Below are 21,395 nucleotides of genomic sequence, written 5' to 3'. Positions count from 1 at the left end.
TTGTCCCTACTGAGCAGCTGAGAAAACCAGGTCAAAGAGGCTAATGACAAACAGAGAGTGCTGAGCAGTCTCTCCCAGAGTGTCCTGTCTTCCCAGGCATATTCCCCTAGGCCAGCCTGCCACAAGTCCTGGGAGACAGCCCTGAAAAGATTGTAGCTTTCCCCACTGCAGTGGTCAGAACTTAGTCCACAGAACAGGACCTTTCAGGGGTTTCCTTTGCCTTGTGCTCTCTCAGTGACTTTCTCTCTTCCTCTTTTTCCGTTCTTCTTGCCCTCTGCCCCCCCACCCCCTGCCCCACCCAAGCTGCTCAAGGAAGGATCGCTGCGAGCGGGCAGATGAGCCGCAGCGCTTTGCTTCTGACCTGCTCCAGTGTGTCCAGCTCACAGTGCGGCCCAGGAATATCTCCGTCACCATGTCTGAAGTGCCGGTAAGTTGGTCCCAGCCTTCACAGCACCTTTTTTCTCAGGGTTTCAAGGTTTCTGAGCTTCTGATTGTGTATAGATTTAGATGGTTCCAAGAGCAGCGGCATCCAAAAAGGGCCACAGGATGCTGAGCATAGTTGGGAAGGGCGAGATAACAGAGCGACTAGGTAAAACCACAGTCCACCTGCTTCTCAGGAAGGCCAAGATGGTACAGAAAAGGGCAACGAAGATGGCTGGCTGGGTGGAGAAGCTTTCATATGAGGAGAAATACAGAGGGGACTTGATTGAAGTTTACAAAATTAGGAAGGGTGTGGGTTGAGCAAACACAAGAATTGTTCACCAAATCAAGAAGAAAAGGATGCCAATTGAAGTTGGAAGGCGGTAAATTCAAAATAAACTGAAGGTGACACTTATTCACAGTGTATATGGAATTCATTCCCACCAGTCATTCTGCAGGCTGAAAATATTGAAGGTTCAGAAGGGATTTGTGATTCCTGGGCTAGAGATCCATATAATACTAATATCTGTGGTTTATTGTGGTATTTGTTAAGCACTTTCTATGTGCCAAGCACTGGGGTAAGTACAAGATAATCATGCTGGGCACAATCCCCATCCCATTAGAGGCACACAGGCTAGGTAAGAAGCAAAACTGTTATTGAATCCCCATTTTACAGGTGAGGAACCTGAAGCAAAAAGTGAAGTGATTTGCTTGAAGCTGCAGGTCACCTAACTCCCAGGGCCATGCGCTTTCCACTAGACCATACTGCTTCCCATAGCCTTTAGTGGAGGAAAAGTTAGTAATGTAGAGTGTAAAGTTTACAGGTTTGGGATGACCTATCCCTAAACATGCGCCTGAGTGTCTCGGAGGGCGGGCAGCCAACCAACCAATCAGTCAATCACCTTTATTGAGTGCTTGCTGAGTGCAAAGCACTGGACTAAGCACTTAGGTGAGTGCAGTGTAACAGAGTTGATAGGCAAGTTCTCTCCCACAAGGAGCTTACAGTCTACATGACCAAAAACTGTATCGGCTCCTTTGGAAACAAAATCCTGGCCTGGGTGGACTGAGGCCCTGCCCTGGAAATGACATTGCTCATTGACTTATAATAAATAATTATTGGCTTTGGTGGGTTTCTGGTGTTACACTTTTCTCATCTTTTCTTTGTATGCAGCTGGTTCTCCAGGCCTGGAATGTCCCTGATCTTTCAGCTGGAGTGAACTGTTCTTTTGAAGATTTTACGGAGTCAGAGAGCCGTATCGAAGATGGAAAGATCCACTGCAGCTCTCCATCATCCAAGGATGTCATCCCTATCACCAGGGGTCAAGGTGAGTACCTCAGCTTCCAGAGTATCCTAGCATCCTTCTCTTCAGAGACCAGAGCCGGTATCTGTGGATGGAGTGACTCATCACTGCTGGCAGTATCCTCAGATTGGGTCAAGAAAAATCACCCAGTGTGGTCTTTGTGTAAAGAGCATTAGGCTGGGAGTCAGAAGACTGGGTTCTATGCCCAGTCTTCACCCGGTGAACTCTGTCGAATGGACCCATGGGCAAATCACCTTTCACCTCTTAGAGCTCTGCTGAAATCCTGTATCCTGACCAGTTCCAACTTCACCTCTGGGTAGGGCTGGCCCTAGGGAAAGGTTAAGTGGGACATTTGTCCCTGGCTGTGGGGTCCACAGCCTTCTTGTCTGGTCTGGGACCAATCAGCCTTCGGTACCAATGGCTCCCAGACTCAGTCTGATAGTGGGCTGAGGTTGTGAAAGGACTAGAATTATTGACATGGGTAAGTAGTTCCTCTTCTTAAAAGTGTTTTGTCCTGGACTGTTATATCCCAGTCCACCTTAGGGGAAAAAAAATCTCACTTCTAGGTCTAGTAATGCCCATATGCAGAGTAGCTGGGATTTAATAATAATTTTGGTATTTGTTAAGTGTTTACTGCATGCCAAGCACCATACTAAGTGCTGGGGTAGATAGAAGTAATCAGATCAGGCATGGTCCTTATCCCACTTGGGGTTCACGTCGAAGCAGGAGGGAAATCAGGTCTTGACCATCCATTTACAGATGAGGTAACTGAGGCACAGGGAAGTTAACTTGCCTCAGGTTACACGGCAGACACGTGGCAGAGCCGGGATTAAAACCCAGGTCTTCTGACTCCCAGGATAATGCTCCGTCCACTAGGCCACAGTGCTTCTCTAAATCCCAATCAATGCATAGGGAATTCAAGGGATGCTCGGCTCCTTGTGCTTGCAAGGTGATGCCCTAATCACCTACTTGTTGGGAGCAACGAACTCTCGGGTCAAAACAGGCACAAAATGGATGGGTGATAGTGAGTGGTTTGGAGGGGAGGGGGCAGGGGATGGAGAGAGCTGGGCTTCTCTCTGCTCCATTGTCTATTAAATGAGAGAGAACTAACAACTACTCTCAGCCTCCCAGGAGATTTAGGGGATACTATGCAATCCGTAGAAGACAACTAGGTTTTGTTATTCTTGCATGTGGAGGAAATGTGCACCCCTGTGGAAGTAAAGTGCTCAATCAATCAATCGATCGTATTTATTGAGCGCTTACTGTGTGCAGAGCACTGTACTAAGCGCTTGGGAAGTACAAGTTGGCAACATATAGAGACAGTCCCTACCCAACAGTGGGCTCACAGGCTAGAAGGGGGAGACAGAGAACAAAACCAAACATATTAACAAAATAAAATAAATAGAATAGATATGTACAAGTAAAATAAATAAATAAATAAATAGAGTAATAAATATGTACAAACATATATACATATATACAGGTGCATATACATATATACAGATAACTAAGGTGAGCTAGAAGCCCAGGCCACAATTGTAGCAGCATCTTACTATTTGTGATCCACTCTGTCGCCTCTTAGTGTGGGTTGGAGGACCTTGTCCTTGAGCTAATTGTTCAAGCAAAGTAGCAGGAATGAGCTGAGCTGGACCTGGAGATTGTGTATTACCTGGCCTGGAGCTTAGAATAGTGGTCAGTGAGTCTCTCTAGAAGAGAGGATTTTTCCCCAAATAGGAAAGCACTTTGTTTTTAAGATAGTGTAGATATTACTGTCTTCCTTTGTAGGGTCAAATCTATTAGCAGTATTAATATCAGCAGTAATAACATTTCATCCTTTAGCTAAACTAAGCCTTAGGAAAAAATTAGATAAGGTTTTTGTTTTTTTAAAAGCTCACGACTTTTTTTTATCTGCATCCCAAGGCTGAAAATGAGTGGGAGAAAATCTTTGCAAAAATAGCCTGAAACCAGTGGGGAAACAATGACCCTCTGCCCCTGAACTAGGGTCAGGAAGTTCACCGCCAATCGGTCAGACCGATCTGTGAACTATTTCCCTTCTTGGCTCCCCCTCCCACACAGGACATCTGCATGTGATCAGGACCTTGGTTTTATAAGACTCCTTCCCTGCTGCTGCCTCTGCCCTGACTCGATTTCCCTCCTCCCCCGAGCCTAAATCCTGGGCTTGTGTTATCATGATTGGCGTTGGCCATGATTTTTCTGAAGGCCCAGACAGAGAATCCTCTAGTTTTAACTTCTTGGGGGACAGCTTCAGGAGCTGAACACGTCCCTGTTTCCATGCAGATGGGCTTCAAAAGAAAGCACAAGGGGGGGCTGGAGGGGTAGAAGTTCAGCATATGATGAATATCTGCGCAGAACTCTCGCTGAATGGATGCAGTGTGTCCCATTGGCTTTAACTGCTCTTAAGCTGCTTAGAAAACATGATGGTGCATGTTCTGTGGGTGCGAATAACTTCAAGAGCCGTCTTGTTCCTTTCGACAATGCTCAGCCCTGCTGACCACATCCCCTTCCAGCTTTTTGGAGCATCATTGTGTGGATGAAGGATTTATTTATTTATTTGCTTATTTATTTATTTCAGCTTCCTATTTTGGGTTGCCGGAATTCATTTGATCAAGTCCCGATCTAGAGAAGAGGCTAGGTGGTCCGGAACAGCACTATTCAGCCGTCTGCTTGGGGTGACATCTGGCCTGTGTCTGGGCCGTGGGTGGCCAGCTAACAGAGGAGTGTTTCATGCTGCATCGGGCCTGGCCTCCATTTCTTGTTAAATATGAGCATTCCAAATACGCTGTCATGTTTAGCTCTTGCAGCCTGAGTACAATCTTTTTAACCTTTGAATATGATGGGGTGGGTGGAGGCTGCTGAGCTTTATGAACATGGCCCTTCCTCCGGTGTCCTTGAGGTTCAAAACCTTGTTCCACCTAGAATGGCATTAGTCGATGCTGGTAATTCAGGCTCTTCATCATGTGAGATCACAGGGTTCGTCTGCTTTTCCATTTCAGGGGACAAGAGGGTTGTGAAGCTTTATCTGAAATCTAAAGAAACAGGGAAGAAATTTGCCGCCGTGGATTTTGTCTTCTATAACTGCAGCGTTCACCAATCGTAAGTGTCTCGGGATGGGTGGGAGGGGAGGGCTCAGGGTGCCTATGTTGGAGAAGAAATGGTCTAAAAAGAGCCAGGGGTGGGAGTTTTTGTGGAGGAGGCCAAATATAGCTAGGACCTGGCTGGCCCGCAGGCTGGAATTCTAGAGGAGGAGGTAGGCCTGATACGGCTCTTCTGCTTGACGGTAGGGAATCCATTGCCTCTGATGCTTCTTTGAGGCCAAAGATCAGGCCCCAATAATTGTGTTGTTTGGGCAGCCTCCTTTACTTCCCTAAGAAGTAGCCCTTTTTGATAAACTACTTAGTTTGGAAGAGCTCGGCTACCACACTTGATAGGCTTTTTGGTACAAGTGGCAGATTTTGGGGACCCAGGGAAAATCGCATAGGGGAGATGTTCCCAAGATTGACTTCTTTCTCCTTGAGTCCTTCCTCCTTCAGCCTCTCTGATGTCCATCAGAATCACCCTTACTTATGCCATTTGCTAATAATAATTGTGTTTGTGGGTGCTAGGCATTTCCATTGTGCCAAGAACTATACTAGATATAATACAATCAGATCAGATATAGTCCCTGACCCACCTGGGGCTCACAGTTGCGGCAGGAGAGAGAACAATTATTTAATCCCCATTTTACAAGGTGAGGAACTTGAGGCACAGAGAAGATATATAACTTACCCAAGGTCAAACAGCGGGAAAGTGGCAGAGGTGTGATTAGAACCTAGGTCTCCTGATTCCTAGTATTGTGCACTTTCTACTAAGGCCATGCTGCTCCTTAAATAATTACTATGTGCTAAGTGCTGGGGTAGGTGTGAGGTTTTGAGATTGACCACAGTCCCTGTCCCATACGGGGCTCATACTATTTTATGCCCATTTTACAGATGGGGAAACTAAGGCCTAGAGAAAATAAGGAACCTGCCCATAGTCACATGGCAGATCAGTGGCAGAGTTGGGGGATGAACTCCAGTCTCTTCACTCCCAATTCTGTTGGCCACTGCCACTGAGGTGTTGGAGAGAGAAATTTTACTTTGGAGTTGCTGTGGCAGGTCCTATATGTTTGCTACTTTTGAGTTTCATGTTCTACTCTTTCGTAAGAAGATTTGGGATTCCTGAACCTAGGGCTATCACAGGGTATGAGAAGTGATAAAATCAATGGCTGGGGAGTCAAGAGATCTGATTTCTAATCCCGGCTCTCTAACCTGCTTGCTGTGTGACCTTGGGCAAGTCATTTAACTCTTTTGAGCCTCAGTTTCCTTATCTGTAAAATGGTGATGAAATAACTCTTCTCCCCCACTCCTAAGACAGTGAGCCCCATAGGGATCAGGGACTGTGTGTGATCTGATTGCACGGAATCTACACCAGTATTTAGTACAGTGCTTGACTGTAAATTCGTCTCTACATTGTAAGTTTGTTGTGGGTAAGGAATGTGTCTACCAATCCATTATAGTGTACCCTCGCAAGCACTTATTACAGTATTCGGCACACAGTCAATGCTCAATAAATATAATTGATTAATTGAGTGGTTGGCACGCAGTTAAGGACTTAAGAAATACCACTGTTATTATTATATGTAGGTTAGTGTCAGTCTGGAGAAAGGCAAAAAACAACGACTTTGAACGGAAGTGTTGGAGACAGAAATTTTATTTCGGTGTTGTAATTGAGAGTGGCAAGTCCTTTATGTTTTATACTTTTGGACTTCATAGTCCACCTTTTAGGGAGATTTGGAATTGCTAAGCCTTGGGCTATCTCAGGGTAAAACATGATGTAATGCTTCTGTGGCATCGCCTAAGTTCAGGAAGAAGACAAGCAAACAGGAAACCAAACTGATTCCAGATACTTCAATTCTGTTTGCAGATAGGCGGTGGACAAGAATTGTCTGGAGATCGACTGTTGTCTCTCTGTAGCTCCAGGTTTTCTATATTTTGGAGGGAAACCTGCAGAGTGCCATCGTTAATTGCTGTAGTTAGCCAAGTGTGCTTTCCAGGGATGCTAAGTGCCTCCCCCCTGTTGACTTTTCAAATGGCTTGGATTTGACTATAGTTGTGGCAATTTTCACAGTTGGAAAGCCAAGAGGTGGAGCCCTGAAATACATCTTCGCTGGAAAGAATCAGGCAAGAACTGTTTTCAGAAGTTTAGAAAATGATGCAAATTCTAGGCTCCAGGGGCAGAAGTCATTAAAATCAAGTTCTTTTTTTTAATTCCCCAGTTTTAAGGAATCCGAGATTAAAAAAAGAATTCTGAAAAATGATCAATAATTCAGGATTGTGCTTAAAACCATCTTAATGCCTCTGCTTCTGAATTCAGCCAACAATTTAAAGGAAGCTCATCACATTACAGAGAAGCAGCGTGGCTCAGTGGAAAGAGCCCGGGCTTTGGAGTCAGAGGTCATGGGTTCAAATCCTGGCTCTGCCAATTGTCAGCTGTGTGACTTTGGGCAAGTCACTTCACTCCTCTGTGCCTCAGTTACCTCATCTGTAAAATGGGGATTAAAACTGTGAGCCCCCTGTGGGTCAATCTGATCACCTTGTAACCTCTCCAGCGCTTAGAACAATGCTTTGCACATAGTGAGCACTTAATAAATGCCATTATTATTATTATTGTTATTACAGTTTCAGGGAGCACCCAGGTTTGTGGGTTATTTCTGTCAGTGACTGCCAGGGTGGTGGAAGCAAGAAAATCCCTTTTAAGTTGGAGTTGGCACCAGGTTGCTAGTGGCTGTGTTTTGGTGGGCCAAGGAGGATGAATCTGAGTGGGCCAGGGTCTGCCTTAATCCTTATTTTGCACATCTGGTCTAGAACTTCTCAGGGAAAATCTAGGGACACCTGGCCCCTTGGGGAAGTGGCTCGTGTAGCAGACATGATCCGCCTGAAACCCTGGGATCTTGAAATGACCAGAGGTCGTGGGGCTGCTGCCAACTCTGTCCTCAGGGAAGCCCCTTGTGGGACTGGTCCCAAACTGAGGCCATTGTAGGACCGCCAGAGGAAAATGGAGCCCCCACCATTGGCCCACACTTCTGGCTGCTGGGAGGGGACTGGTCAGCAGCTGGGAAGGGAGGATTAGAATTCCAAATGACCCAGGGGAATGGGAGAAGTGTTCAGGAACAAACAGATTGATGATCGGTCGGGAAATGTGGAAGTCATAAACTTAAGGGGAAAACAAACTGCAGAAAACAAAATGGAGGCTGCAGCAGTCCCAAGCTGATGTGATGGATGCGTTATTTAGAGAGCTTGTTGCAGGTAAAATAGGCATTTGTGTGCTATTGTTTCAATGGGAAATAAAGGGATGTGTTGCACCCTACCCTGTCAAACTCCCTTTTATCCCCATGCAGCAGTTACTTATAGAAATGTACATAGCTAGAAGTCAAATATAAGAAAATGATTTATTTTTGTTTCCTAACCACATGAATAGCATGCCTCCTCTCTTTCTTTTTTTCTTCAATCATTGAAGAGTTCTCAATTCACCAGTTATCTTCCCAGGTAAATAGCTTGAGTTTTGCACTTATTTTTCCCAGTGATTCGGGATTTCAACGTATCGATCATCTACTAGATTTGTACGCACGGCCAAGAGCCGATGCAGTTTCACCTTGCACCAATCTTCTCAATATTTCTGTCTTCGTTTCTAATGATAATCATTTCTTTAGCTTTTTATTCATCTTTTCTGTTGATGGAGTTAATGTGTGGTTTTTTGATGCCATAATGCTGCCTTTAGAGGTGCTGTATGCCAAAATACTGTAAAACAAAAATGATTTCTTGGAAAACACACATTCATGATTCAAACCCCCACGCATTTGAGTTCATGCTTCATCCACAGTCGCTCTTGCTTTGCAGCTGAAGTACACAATGAGCATGGCCACTGGACCTAATTCTCTGTCACCCCCGCCTTTTTTCATTATTCTGATTTTTTTCCTAAACTATTCACGTGCAAATCATCCTCAGCTTGCAAATTTTGGGTGTTAAAATCATTCAGATGTGAAATTGGTGCTATAGAGACCAGGTTTTGTTAGGGACCACTGTATCTAATTATGTGCCAGGATTGCTGAAAATGACCTCAGGGTTATAGTGGATAACCCGAGAGATCATGAGTCAGCAATGTAGAGCTATTGTTTAAAAAAACACCCAACAAGACCCTGGGATATGTAAATATGAGTAGAGCATCTAGCAACTGTGAGGAAACCATTGTATTCCACCTCATTCAGTGGACTCAAGGATTGTTTCCAGTTTGAGGTTCCCTGATTCAAAAGGGATGGAGATGCGTCAAAAGGATACAGAAGCGTTTTTTCCTTGTTTGTCTTTTTTAATGGTATTTGCTAAGTGCTTACTATGTGTCAGACACTGTACCAAGTGCCTGGGTAGATACAAGCTAATTAGGTTGGGCCCAGTCCACATCCCACATGGGGCTCACAACCTTAGTTCCCATTTTACAGATGAGGTAATTGAGGAACAGAGAAGTTAAGTGACTTGTCCAAGGTCACACAGCAGACAAGTGGTGGAGCTGGGATTGGAACCTAGGTCCTTCTGATCCCCAGGCTCATGTTCTATCCACTGGGTTACACTGCTTCTTGAGTTCCACCAAAGTGATAAAAACCTTGGGAAAACAAAACATCTCTGGAAAGGCCAAAGGAAGTATGATTGTTTAGCGGGGATGAGAATCCAAGTGGTGACTGTATTGTCTGGCATCCAAAGGATTATTTGTGTACATCCCCACTGAGGACCAAACAAAGGAAATGTACTTCAGCTGCATCATGAGGGATGGAGATTAGACTGTAGAAAGAATTTCCTGAAAGAGATAAACATTGCAAGGTGTCCCTGATGTTGCTTTGGCTACCTACTTGTCTACCAGATCTTTAGAAGCATATGTATAGATATATACTACAGTATATACATGGAGTGTATATATTTGTATATGTATGTAGTGTCTTTTCATTCTTGAAGATGTCAGTGGCAGTGAAATGAATCAATAGGTGCTGTCATGTTTGTTGTTTTCAGTGTCTGGTGCAGTTTTGCTTTTTGTCTCCTTGTCTCCTGATACTTAACATTTGCTCTAGAAGAGTCTCTCCTTTCTTGATTTGCAGTAATAATAATAATGATGGCTTTTATTAAGCGCTTACTATGTGCAAAGCACTGTTCTAAGTGCTGGGGAAGTTACAAGGTGATCAGGTTTTTCCACGGGGGGCTCACAGTCTTAATCCCCATTTTACAGATGAGGTAACTGAGGCTCAGAGAAATTAAGTGACTTGCCCAAAGTCACACAGCTGACAATTGGCGGAGCTGGGATTTGAACCCATGACCTCTCACTCCAAAGCTCGTGCTCTTTCCACTGAGCCACGCTGCTTCTCAATGCGCCATGCTGGTTTGATCTGGCATTTGACTTGGTTTTCAACTGGGGCATAGGGCCTCATTTGAAGCTTTACTCTACCTTAAAATGGTTCCTCTGCCCACTTGGCTTTTGGTTTCCCAATTGTGACTCACTGCACTACCGTTGTTTGGGTAGTTTAACGCAGTGACCTCATATGTCCCATCCAGGGCAGCTATGTTGAGGTGGGCTGTGTTGAGGTGAGACTGATTGGGTTCCAGGACTTTGTTTATGATCCTATCTTGTTATTTCATGTTGAATGTAGCCTGTATGTGCCAGTGGATGGAACTGCTCAAAGAGTCAGAAATGGTGTCTGTGGGGAATCTAGGTCTCCCAGCTGTAGAGAAGGTTGGGTAGAATTATTAATAATAATAACAACAACAATAACAGTATTTGTTAAGCACTTCCTATGTGCCAGACACTGTACTAAGCACTGGGATAGATACAAGCTAATCAGGTTGGACACAGTCCCTGTCCCACATAGGGCTCACAATCTTAATCCCCATCTTGCAGATGAGATAGCTGAGGCACAGAGAAATTAAATGACTTGCCCAAGGTCACACAGCAGACAAGTGGCAGAGCTGGGATTAGAACTCAGGTCCTTCTGGCTCCCAAGCCCATGCTCTGTCCACTAGGTCAAGCTGCTTCTCTTTAGACCTTTGGTTTGGTCTGGAGGCTGATACCACCCTGCCACCACACTCTGCTAGATGGCCTCCAAAAGGATGTGCTGCCTTACAGCACTTAGAACAGTGCTTGACACATAGTAAGTGCTTTGCAGAGTAATATTTCTTTCTCATTGGTCATTGTGCTGCCTAGGTAACAGAATTTTGTAACAGCATTTAGTGCTATGGCCAATGTTGATTTTTGGTTGGGTGTCTGGCTGATAAGGGCTGTTGGTTGATACATTACCTTGGTTTTCTTTTGACTTTCTATCAATTGCAACACCTGGCTGGGTAAAGTGGTTTACAATAAATTCAATAATTTGCTTATCTTCTTGGAAGTACGCCTTTCGATTGCAGTCATCTACAGCATTTTTTTTCATGGCTATTTTTAGGACTTCGGATGATGCTTAATGTTTGTTGAGGTGGAAGGGTTTCTCAGAGATTTGGAAGCATATTCTAACACCTGCAGCCAGGCCTCTTGTTTTAAGATCCAGCGTGGCTGCGAAGAAGAGTAAATTGAACAGGACCAGGTCCATTATGTAGCTCTGCTTTACCCCAGCAGCTATATCATCACTGGTATTTACTGAGCACTTGTCATGTGCAGAGCACTATACTAAGCACTTGGGAGAGACCGATACCAAGATGTTCCCTGCCCACAACGAGCTTACAGTCTTGATGGGGAGACAGACATTAATATAAATACATAATTTACAAGTATCAACATGTACATAAGTTCTGTGGGGCTGAGGATGGGGTGAATAAAACGTCCAGAGGTCACAGATCCAAGGGCAGAGACGATGCAGAAGGGAGAGGGAACCGGAGAAAAGAAGGCTTAAACAGGAAAGGCCTCTTGGAGGAGATGTGACCTTAGGGAATGATCAGATTTAAGGCTACAGGGAATGGGCACCCACCGCTGAGACCATAGGCTGCGTTGTCATGAAACACTGTCAGAATCTTAACTTTTCAGGAAAGCCACATTTTTACCAAGTAACCACTAGAATCTGGATTGACTGGTGCTGTCAAATGCTTTTATAGAGAGGTATTGGTGCTGTTTCCTACACTTTCATTGTATCTTCTGGGCTGCCAAGTTCATGTCCACTGGGTCACGCTGTGATCTGAAGTCACACTGTGATTCGAGAGGCGTTTGCTTGATAATGTTCTTCAGTTGCCCATCAAGGATTCCTCTGGAAAGGATCTTGCAGACACTGAAGAGTGATGGGATGCCTTGATAATCATCTTTCTTCTTGAGATGGTGATAATCAAAGTGTCCCTGAGGTCCTGAGATATTTCCTCCATGTTCCATATATTGAGGAAGAGTTTGTGTAAGTCTTTAAGCAAGGAGTCCCCTTCTAGACTTGTAGATCAATCTCTGATATTGTACTAAGCACCTAGGGGAGTACAGTAGAATAGGCAGACACAATCCCTTCCTGCAAGGACTTTGCAGACTAGAGAGGGAGATAGGCATGAAAATTAATTACAGATGGATAGTACTTAAGTGCTGTCACCCAGAGACATAGACAACACAAAGGAAAGGTAAATAGGGGAAGTGATGCAGAAGAGAGGGCTTAAGTTAACCTCTTGGAGGAGTGTGATTTTAGTAGGTCTCTGAAGGTGGAAAGCGTGGTGATCTATCTGATAGGAAGGAGGTGGAAGTTCCAGGTCCAGGGGAAGACATGGGCAACAGGTCCAGGTGTTTTTCCGTTTTTCGTGGCTCTAATTGCTGGGGTGACTTCAGTAGTTGGGACAAATACCCCATGTTTGCATTTCGGAAGGCTTTCTGTATTTCGAAAGGCCTCATCTTCCATAGTAGAGGGTGCATGGAGGAGAATGTTGAAATGTTCAGGAGTCCCTCCTTGCCTGCGATGAAGCTGAGGCCATTTTCACTCTTGAGAGAGATCCTGTTATACTCACACTGGCATATATGGGGCCTGGTAATGTCTTTATCGCTGCGTAGAAGTTCTTGATTTCACAGTGCTCTGCATGGCCCTGAATCTCATCTGTTTTGGCATCCCACCACCTGCTCCTTAACTGGGTTTGCATGTCATGACCTAGGTTTCCCTTAGCCTCTCTTGTCTAAATCATGAGCTGATGCAAGGTGGTGGTGTGTAGTTCTTATATACTGGCATGTAGACCTATCTCTTCTGCATAGGTGCTTTAGGTGATCTTGCTTGAAGGCAGAGGTGTGGACTAAGTAATCAACCTGCCAGTCTAGTGATGGAAAGCTGATATCTGGAGAGTACAGTGAAATAAAGTTGATGGACACGAGCCCTGCCCACAAGGAGCGTACAGTCTAGAGCAGTCTCGTTCACCCTTGCCAGGTCTCCGGGTGACAGAGGTTACCCTGTCCATTAACAGATGGGGAAGTAGAGGGCCGTAGTGCAACAGTATGGCAGATCAGGGGCAAACATAAGCTCTTTTCCAGATCTCTTGCTTTCTAGCCCAGGCTCTCATCCATGTTACAGCAGCCTGAGGCAATCTTGCCAGGGTGAACCCCAAGAGAGCTTCCTGGTGGTTATTCTCCAGACCTGCAAGCTTCCTCGGTTGGGCGCTTGCGAATTCTGGGACCTTATCTCCAGTTTCCTCCTGTCTTTTGCTGCCGAGGAAGAAACCAGAGATTGTTCTGCTGTATGACCATGGAGGTTTGGAGCCAAATCCCCAATGATTGGTACTTTACAAGGACCTTGCTTACTGCAACTGAAGGGCAGTGGGGCTGGCTGGAAAGGACATGGACCTGAGGGACAGGAGGGCTAGGATCTCATCTGAGTTCTGCCACTAGCCTGCTGAGTGCCCTGGGGCAAGTCAGTTAACCTCTCTGGGTCCCAGTTTCCGCAACTGAAAAATGGATACTCCAGATCTCTCTCTCTCTTGGTCATAGAGGTGTTGTGAGGGCAAACAGGTAATGAACATGAAGGTGTTCTGGAAAAGTAAAAATGCTAGACCGACTAGAAATAGTTGTATTGAGTAGAGGAGGGCACAGGGGTCACCTGCTGCTTAGGAGAATGGAAGCAGCAAGCATGGGCCTGGGGGTCAAAAGGACATGGGTTCTAATCCCATGTCCGCCACTTGTCTGCTGTGTGACCTTGGCCAAGTCACTTTACTTATCTGTGCCTCAGTTACCTCATCCACAAAATGGGGATTAAGACTGTGAGCCCTACCTGGGACAGGGATTGTGTTCAACCCGATTTGATTGTATCCACCCCAGCACTTAATACAGTGCCTGGTGCGTAGTAAGTGCTTAACAAACACCATTATCATCACTGTCGTTATCATCTACAGTCACAGATCGGTTTTCATGATCACAGATCGAACTGCTAACTTCAGTCATCCATCTAGCAACGAGAGTTGTTGGTGACAGTGGGGAAGAGAGCCTTAGGCAAAAATGTAGATGACTCAGCATAACCCATTGCCACCACGGCCACCACCACCACATGAACAACTGCTTAATTGCATGTTCTTCCCACTAGGACCATGTCTGGAAATAGTCCTGTGCAAGTAGACAGCTAAGGGTAGGGATTGCTCAGTCACCCAATCAGCAGAGCTGTTTGGGCATCCTGTCTTTGCTTCCATCTTTCTTTATTGTTGCTGGAGCCTTTGGCTGTTGATTTTCAAGTAGATGAAGGAAGCAGCAAATTGGTTTTTCAGGCCATAAGAATGCAAATACAATTGTGGTGAATATAGGAGCGGCCACAGGATTTAGAGGAACTACCTCAAATGCAGGATGTCAAGGAAGGAAACCGAATCTGCTACAAGGAAAGATACATTAGCGACTTGAGCACAGGTACTCAGGTCTGGCTGAACATCCCACTGGGGACCTGATGTGGAGCCACAGTTTCTCGATTCTATAAACAGTGGGCTCATGCAAATGTCTCAGAGGAAGTCTGAGGCCCAGGGAGCCAAACTAGCCAGTTAACGTGAAGATTGCAGTTTCTCCTTTGCCAAGTCATTAGGAGAAGTTGCATTTTAGTATCACGGGACTGTTGCTCAACCATTTGGCTTAGCAGTAGATCAGTCAATCTGTAGCACTTATTGAATACTTACTGTGTGTAGAGCCCAGCAATAAAATGAAAGACACAGTCCCTAACCTTGAAGAACTGACAGTTGAGTTGGGGAGATAGTCACTTCAATAAATCACAGATGGGAGGAGGTAACAGAGTATATAAGCAGCCAGCTGCTTAGAGAAGCAGCATGGCTCAGTGGAAAGAGCCCGGGCTTGGGAGTCAGAGGTCATGGGTTCTAATCCCGACTCCACCACTTATCAGCTGTGTGACTTTGGGCAAGTCACTTAACTTCTCTGTGCCTCAGTTCCCTCATCTGTAAGATGGGGATTAAGACTATGAGCCCCACGTGAGACAACCTGATGACCTTGTATCCCCCTCAGCACTTAGAACAGTGCTTGGCACATAGTAAGCGCTTAACAAATACCATCATCATCATATAAGGAACCGAGAGTTGAGTTGGGGAGATAGTCACTTTAATGAATTACAGGTGGAAGGAAATAATAGAGTATATTAGGTATGTGCATAAGGATTATGGGAGCTGTGAGAACTTAAGTGCTTAGGCGGCATGGAAGGGCTGAAATGGTGGGTGGGTGATAGAAGGTGAGGAGATCAGAGATTCATCAGGGAAGGCCTCCTGGGGGAGATGTGATTTCAGAAGGGCTGTGAAATACTCACATGGGACTAGAGGTTACAGCACATGTGTTCTGTCTTTGGTGATCTCTTTTGTGGGTAGGTGGCAAGGAAGAGCCAGAGGAAATTTCACCTCAACCAGAGGTGTTAAAATGTGGGATTCGATATCACAGAAAGTTGGGTGGGCCAAATACATCAACAGGTTCAAGTGTGCTTTGGGCGCATTCATGAGCGAGAGTTCAAAGTGGGTTACTAGAGTGGAAATTAGGTGGTCCATCTCCAACTATGAGGATGGATGTCAAGGTGGGTAACTCTCAAATGGTTCTCCCATGCATCCTATTGCCAGTATTAGTATTAACAGGACTTATTGAGCATATACTGTATAGAACAAGTACTCAAGTGATTAGGGAATGAGTAAAAGAAGCATGACACAATACCTCTTCCCACCCAAACCCTGCCTGCTACCTGGCTTTCCTTTCACTGTTGACAGCACCACCATCCTCCTTGTCTCACAAGGCCATAACCTTAGCATTACTCTCAACTCATCTCTCATTATTCAATCCACATATTCAGTCTGTCATCAAATTCTGTCAGTTTAACCTTCCCAACATCACTAAAATCCACCCTTTCCTCTCCATCCACTCTGCTACCATGTTAATCCAAGCGCTTATCCTATCCCACCTTGATTTCTGTATCAGCCTCCTTGTTGACCTCCCTGCCTCCTGTCTCTCCCCACGCCAGTCCATACTTCACACTGCTGCCTGGATCATTTTTCTATAAAAACATATAGTCCATGTTTCCCCTCATCTCAAGAACCTCCAGTGGTTGCCCTTCCACCTCTGCATCAAACAGAATCTCCTTACCATAGGCTTTAAAACATTCAATCAACTTGACCCCTCCTACCTTACCTCCCCTATTTCTACTGCAACTCAGCCCTCACACTTCTCTTCACTGATGCCAACCTACAATCTTACTGCCGAGCTCTTGCCCAAGTCCTGTCTCTGGCTTGAAACTCCCTTTTCATATTCGACAGGCCATCACTTTCCCCACCTTCAAAGCCTTAGTAAAAGCACATCTCCTCCAAGAAGCCTTCCCTGACTAAGCCCTCATTTCCTCTTCTCTCACTCCTTTCTGTGTCACACTTGGATTTACACCTTTTATTCACTCCTCCCTCAGCCACACAGCACTTATGTACATATCTGTAATTATTTATCTATATTAATATCTGTCTCCCCCTCTAGACAGTATGCCTGTTGTGGACAGGGAACATGTCTACCAACACTGTTATTCTATACTCTCCCTAGCGCTTCGTACAGTGTTCTGTACACAGTAAGCGCTCAATATATACGACACTGATTAAGGAGTTTACAATCTAATGGGATAGAAGGTAGGCAGAAATTGGCAAATATGTAATAGTCAAGGGTGAGGGAATATATCCAAATAAATTAACCACAAAGAGTCACCTACCTGAGTGCTGAGGGGGATTCATTGGAAAAGGCCTTCTGGGGGAGATGACCCATTTAGAGGGGCCTAGGAAGAAGGGAGGAGGCCATTGTTGGGTGAAGCTGAAGGGGGTGAGCAGTAGGTTAGAGACGGGAGCTTTGAAAGCAGGAGATAATTAGGAATCAGAGGCAGAATACTGGCTGGATGGACCATTGGCCTGTCCAGAAATGACATTACTCATGGTTGAATATTCCTTAATCATTTGAAAGGGCAGCTTGGGAAGTTTCAGGTTGACTGGATCCAGAGTGGTTCCTGAAGGTCAATGATGGATATGAGCTGCTGAGAGGCTACAGTGCTCAGAATCAGGACTCACTTCTAGACAGAGATGCCCCCAAGATGAAGAGGGATGGTCTCTGGCTAATTTGGGCCACAAGAGTGATTTTTCTGAATGAAGTAGGAGCCAGGAAACAGGGCCCAGAGAATGGCTTCATGTAAGGTTCTTCAGGTTGTTCCAGTTGGAATGGAGCCAAGCAGCCTCCCTGGGCTTAATGGTGATTTGATTACTTGACAAAGGCCTGCAGTACCTCCGCCTTTGACTCCTTGTCAGTTGACAAGTAACTGACGCTTCCTTGTGGCTAGCATCATGTTCATGGGGCCATTTCTGGGGAGGGCCCCTAGGTAATCAGTGACCAGGTAGAAAGGTTAAGTCAGAGTAGGGTAGGTGGGAGGTCCGAGGAGGTCGGTTGCCCCTCCGAATGGGCTGCTACTCCCTTCCTCAAATGATGTTCTGGAGCACAGAAGCAGATCAAAAATTAGGGTGCCCCATAAGGGCACTTTAAACAACTGGACCCCAAGACACATGCAGCATCTCCTGATGCTGATATGCAGCTGCCATTTTTACCAAAGTCTGCCCGATTTTGCCCAAATTAGCCTAAGGCTAGAGCATTTGAATCTCACCCTCATAATCGCTTCACAGCATTCACCTCCCCTCCCAGGTGCATATGAACTTGGGGGCCAGTTCTGAGCCACGGAACTCAGAAGCAGAAGTTGCATCAGAGAAAGACTGGACCTGAAAGCGTCCAGTACCTGCAACCACTCCCTGGGGAGATGTAGTGTAGACAAAAAAAAGCAGCAATCAATCAATCAATTGCATTTATTGAGCACTTACTGTGTGCAGAGCACTGTACTAAGCGCTTGGGAAGTACAAGTTGGCAACGCATAGAGACGTTCCCTACCCAACAGTGGGCTCACAGTCTAGAAGCGGGAGACAGCAGCAACTCATTCCGGTTCATTTCCTCCTGGGAGGTCCCAGCACATGTCCATAAGTCTGGGTGCAAACGTAGACTTTTATTGCATTTAATACAGTATTTGGAACCTAGTAAGCACCTGGCAAATGCTATTATTATTTTTCCTATTTACATACTCCCTCCCCCAGATAGCCATGCTGGTCTATCATTGGTTGCTGGGCCATCGCTGTGGTCCTGTAGCCAGGCAGTGATTGATGCCATCAGAGTCCTTTATTCCCCCTCGTGGGACAAACCAGCTGTTTTGGCATAGCTGCCTCCCTGTGGCTGGAATCTAGGGCTTGGATGCTGGATGGAGGCAAGGCATCAGAGGTGGATCTCTGTTGGACTTCGGAGTGCAGGGGGTTGCAGCCTGGGTTCCTCCTGCTAAGGGGCTGAATGCTGGGAAGCAGGAGGGGAGGAAGGTGCTTAGGGAGGATTGGATTGAGCTCCACCTGCCACTCGAATCCAGGAAGTGTGTGGCAGGGGAAAGGGGCGGGGGGAGGGCAGCCAGAACCCAGGGATCTGATCTCCGAGGAGAGAGGCCGAGGTTGTCAGCCCTGCAACCGTTGGAGCTCAAACTCTCTGTGTAATTATAAAAATAATAATAATGGCATTTATTAAGAGCTTACTATGTGCAAAGCACTGTTCTAAGCGCTGGGGAGGTTACAAGGTGATCAGGTTGTCCCACAGAGGGCTCACAGTCTTCATCCCCATTTTACAGATGAGGTAACCGAGGCACAGAGAAGTTAAGTGACTTGCCCAAAGTCACACAGCTGACAATTGGAGGAGTGGGATTTGAACCCGTGAACTCTGACTCCAAAGCCCGTGCTCTTTCCGTTGAGCCACGCTGCCTCCCTCTCTTGGGCAACCACCCTCCCCTGCCATGGACGTCTCTCGCCCACATCCCGGACCTTGGGGGAGCTGAGCCCTTTCCCCTCCCGCTCCCACCACAGCAGAGGTCACCTACCCTTGTCCCAGGGGAGTCCCTCCCCCTTTTCCCCCGCTTCCACACCCACAGCTGTGATCCTGGGCCCTGACCTACAGTGTGGTCAGCATAGCCCAGGTCGATGGTCACTGCTACTGTCATCATCAGGCAGGGTGTCACCTGGGCAGAAGCTGTCTGCCTGGGTTAACAGTACCAAGTCTGTACCGGGCAGGGAGAGACCAGCTGGAAAGCGGGTTGTCTCTTCTAAAACTGGATGAATGGCTGCCCCACCAGAAGCTGAGATGGGATGTTAAAGGATTTCAAGGAAGAGAAGATGATTAGCAGGAGAAGCAGAGGCTGGTTGGTTTTGCTGTTCAGAATGATCACTTTCTAGTGGATAGCAGCAGCAGCAGCTCAGAATCCTCAGAGGGTTCCATGAATGCTATTCTCTGTCTAGGGCTCTGAGGGTTTAAGCTGTGGGGCTTGGGGAAGCTATGGGCTCAGTAATTCTCCTTTTAAGATGGCCCTGGGAAACTGCAGAGCTTAGTGGGAGGAGTAGTGCTCAGCTTTGTCTCCAACTTGATTAGAGAAGTTGCTTTCCCTCTATGAGGCTTAGTTTCCCCATCTGTGAAATGGGCAGATGATAGTCAGGCAGGTCATTCCACCATGAATCTGCCATTCTTCTAAGGCATGTGAGCTGGGATGATGCAAGATGGGGAACTGCCCCCCTTTTTCCCTGCCTCTTTATCCCCTAACTTGCATCATCTCGTGACTGGTTGAGTTGCCCTCTCTTTGTCTTGGAGAAAACTGGACTCAATTAGATCCCATCCACTCAGACTGGCCCAAGGTCCATGCTGCCATTTTTTCCATTTATCCTTCCCAACCCTCGCCCTATCTCCCACTCACTCTTACTTTGCTGATACTTCTGGTGCATGTGAGCCCTTTCTGCTCTCACACCAGATTCAGTTTGGAAGGTTAGTGAATGAGGAATGAATGAAGAACTCCACCTTGCCTGGGCCAATTCCTAAAGATGACCATGCCCAAGCAGACACTGTCCCTGTACCTGTGGCCCAAAGAGTCTTTCCTTTCTAGGGCAACAGTCATAAGACTGTTTTTTGTTTTTTGTTTGCTTTTAATAGTATTTGTTAAGCACTTACAATGTGCCAGGCACTGTACTGAGCACTGGCGTAGATACAAGCTAATCAGATTAGACACAGTCCCTTTCGCACAAGGGGCTCACAATCTTAATCTCCATTTTACAGGTGAGGTAACTGAGGCACAGTTACGTGACTTGCCCAAGGTCACACAGCAGGCAAATTAGAAACCAGGTTCTTCTGGCTTCCAGGCCCATGCTCTACCCACTAGGCCATGTTGCTTCTCTGTTTCTTGGAAAGGAAACATAAACAGGGTGTAAAAATGATTTCCAGCCCCCACTCTTGTAGCCTAGAATGTGTATTTCTATCTTCTAATATAAACGGGACTTGGGGGTTTGGAGAAGTCCCTGGTGTGTGTAGGGGACAGGGAATGAGATCTCTGGGGGTCAGAGGTATTGATGCAGTATCCGGCTGGCTCACTGAGGTCAGAGTAGCTAACCTTCAGTTGAAAACCAATGATCACCCAAATGATAACCCAGGCCATTATTAAAATAAAAATCTTTTTTTTTTTACAAAGAATCGAGGTAACTGAACAGAATTGCTCATGTTCCCGGCCAAGACAACCAAGCACCCCTGAGTTCAATTATCTGAACTTTCACTGAACCAGGCTGGCCTTGGGACAGTCGGTTTTTGCCAGGTTGTGGAGGGAAAAGTGCATAGCTCAGCTCCTTATGTCCTGGCTGCAGCTCTAACTCAGGTTGGCCCTAGGAGGTTGGATTCCAGATTTGCCTTCTTGCACCACCGTCTCAATCGCTCTCTTCCTTGGGTTCCAATGGAGCTGCTCCAAAAACAGATGGATGAGTTTCCGTCTGGTCGCAGCTCCCTTGTTTCTTCCACTGACATGTGGAGGGAGGAAAAGAGGAAACGTTGATGGTGGAGGGAGGCGAGCGAGGGGGCGGAGGAGAGGGTCGCACATGCCACATTGTGAGGGGAAGAAAGAGCCCACAGTCCCAAGATGGTAATCATGCCAGGCTGGGGCCGCTGCTCATTTCCCTGTGAATGAGGCACTGGTTTTGCGGAGGGGGGAGATTTGACCCCTGCAGCAGGATGGGTCCTTGTTCTGACTTGTATTGGCTTGAGTCACTTTTCATGATGACCCTTCCCCTCCCCCAGTCT

The 21,395-nt window shown here is 46.2% G+C and overlaps 1 protein-coding gene across 1 annotated transcript in view; it reads left to right on the top strand.

Moving 5' to 3' along the window:
- Positions 1 to 21,395, top strand: part of PLXNA1 (plexin A1) — a 249,591-nt gene that overhangs the window by 147,387 nt on the left and 80,809 nt on the right. Inside the window, exons 6-8 of the mRNA XM_038772017.1 lie at positions 304 to 427; positions 1,592 to 1,745; positions 4,736 to 4,835. Coding sequence (XP_038627945.1) covers positions 304 to 427; positions 1,592 to 1,745; positions 4,736 to 4,835 — 378 coding nt within the window. The remainder of the gene's footprint in view (positions 1 to 303; positions 428 to 1,591; positions 1,746 to 4,735; positions 4,836 to 21,395) is intronic.

Source organism: Tachyglossus aculeatus, chromosome X1 (assembly GCF_015852505.1).
Source record: "Tachyglossus aculeatus isolate mTacAcu1 chromosome X1, mTacAcu1.pri, whole genome shotgun sequence".
Lineage (NCBI taxonomy): Eukaryota > Metazoa > Chordata > Mammalia > Monotremata > Tachyglossidae > Tachyglossus > Tachyglossus aculeatus.
The sequence above is the reverse complement of the archived record's forward strand: the minus strand, read 5'-3'. Positions and strand labels throughout refer to the sequence as shown.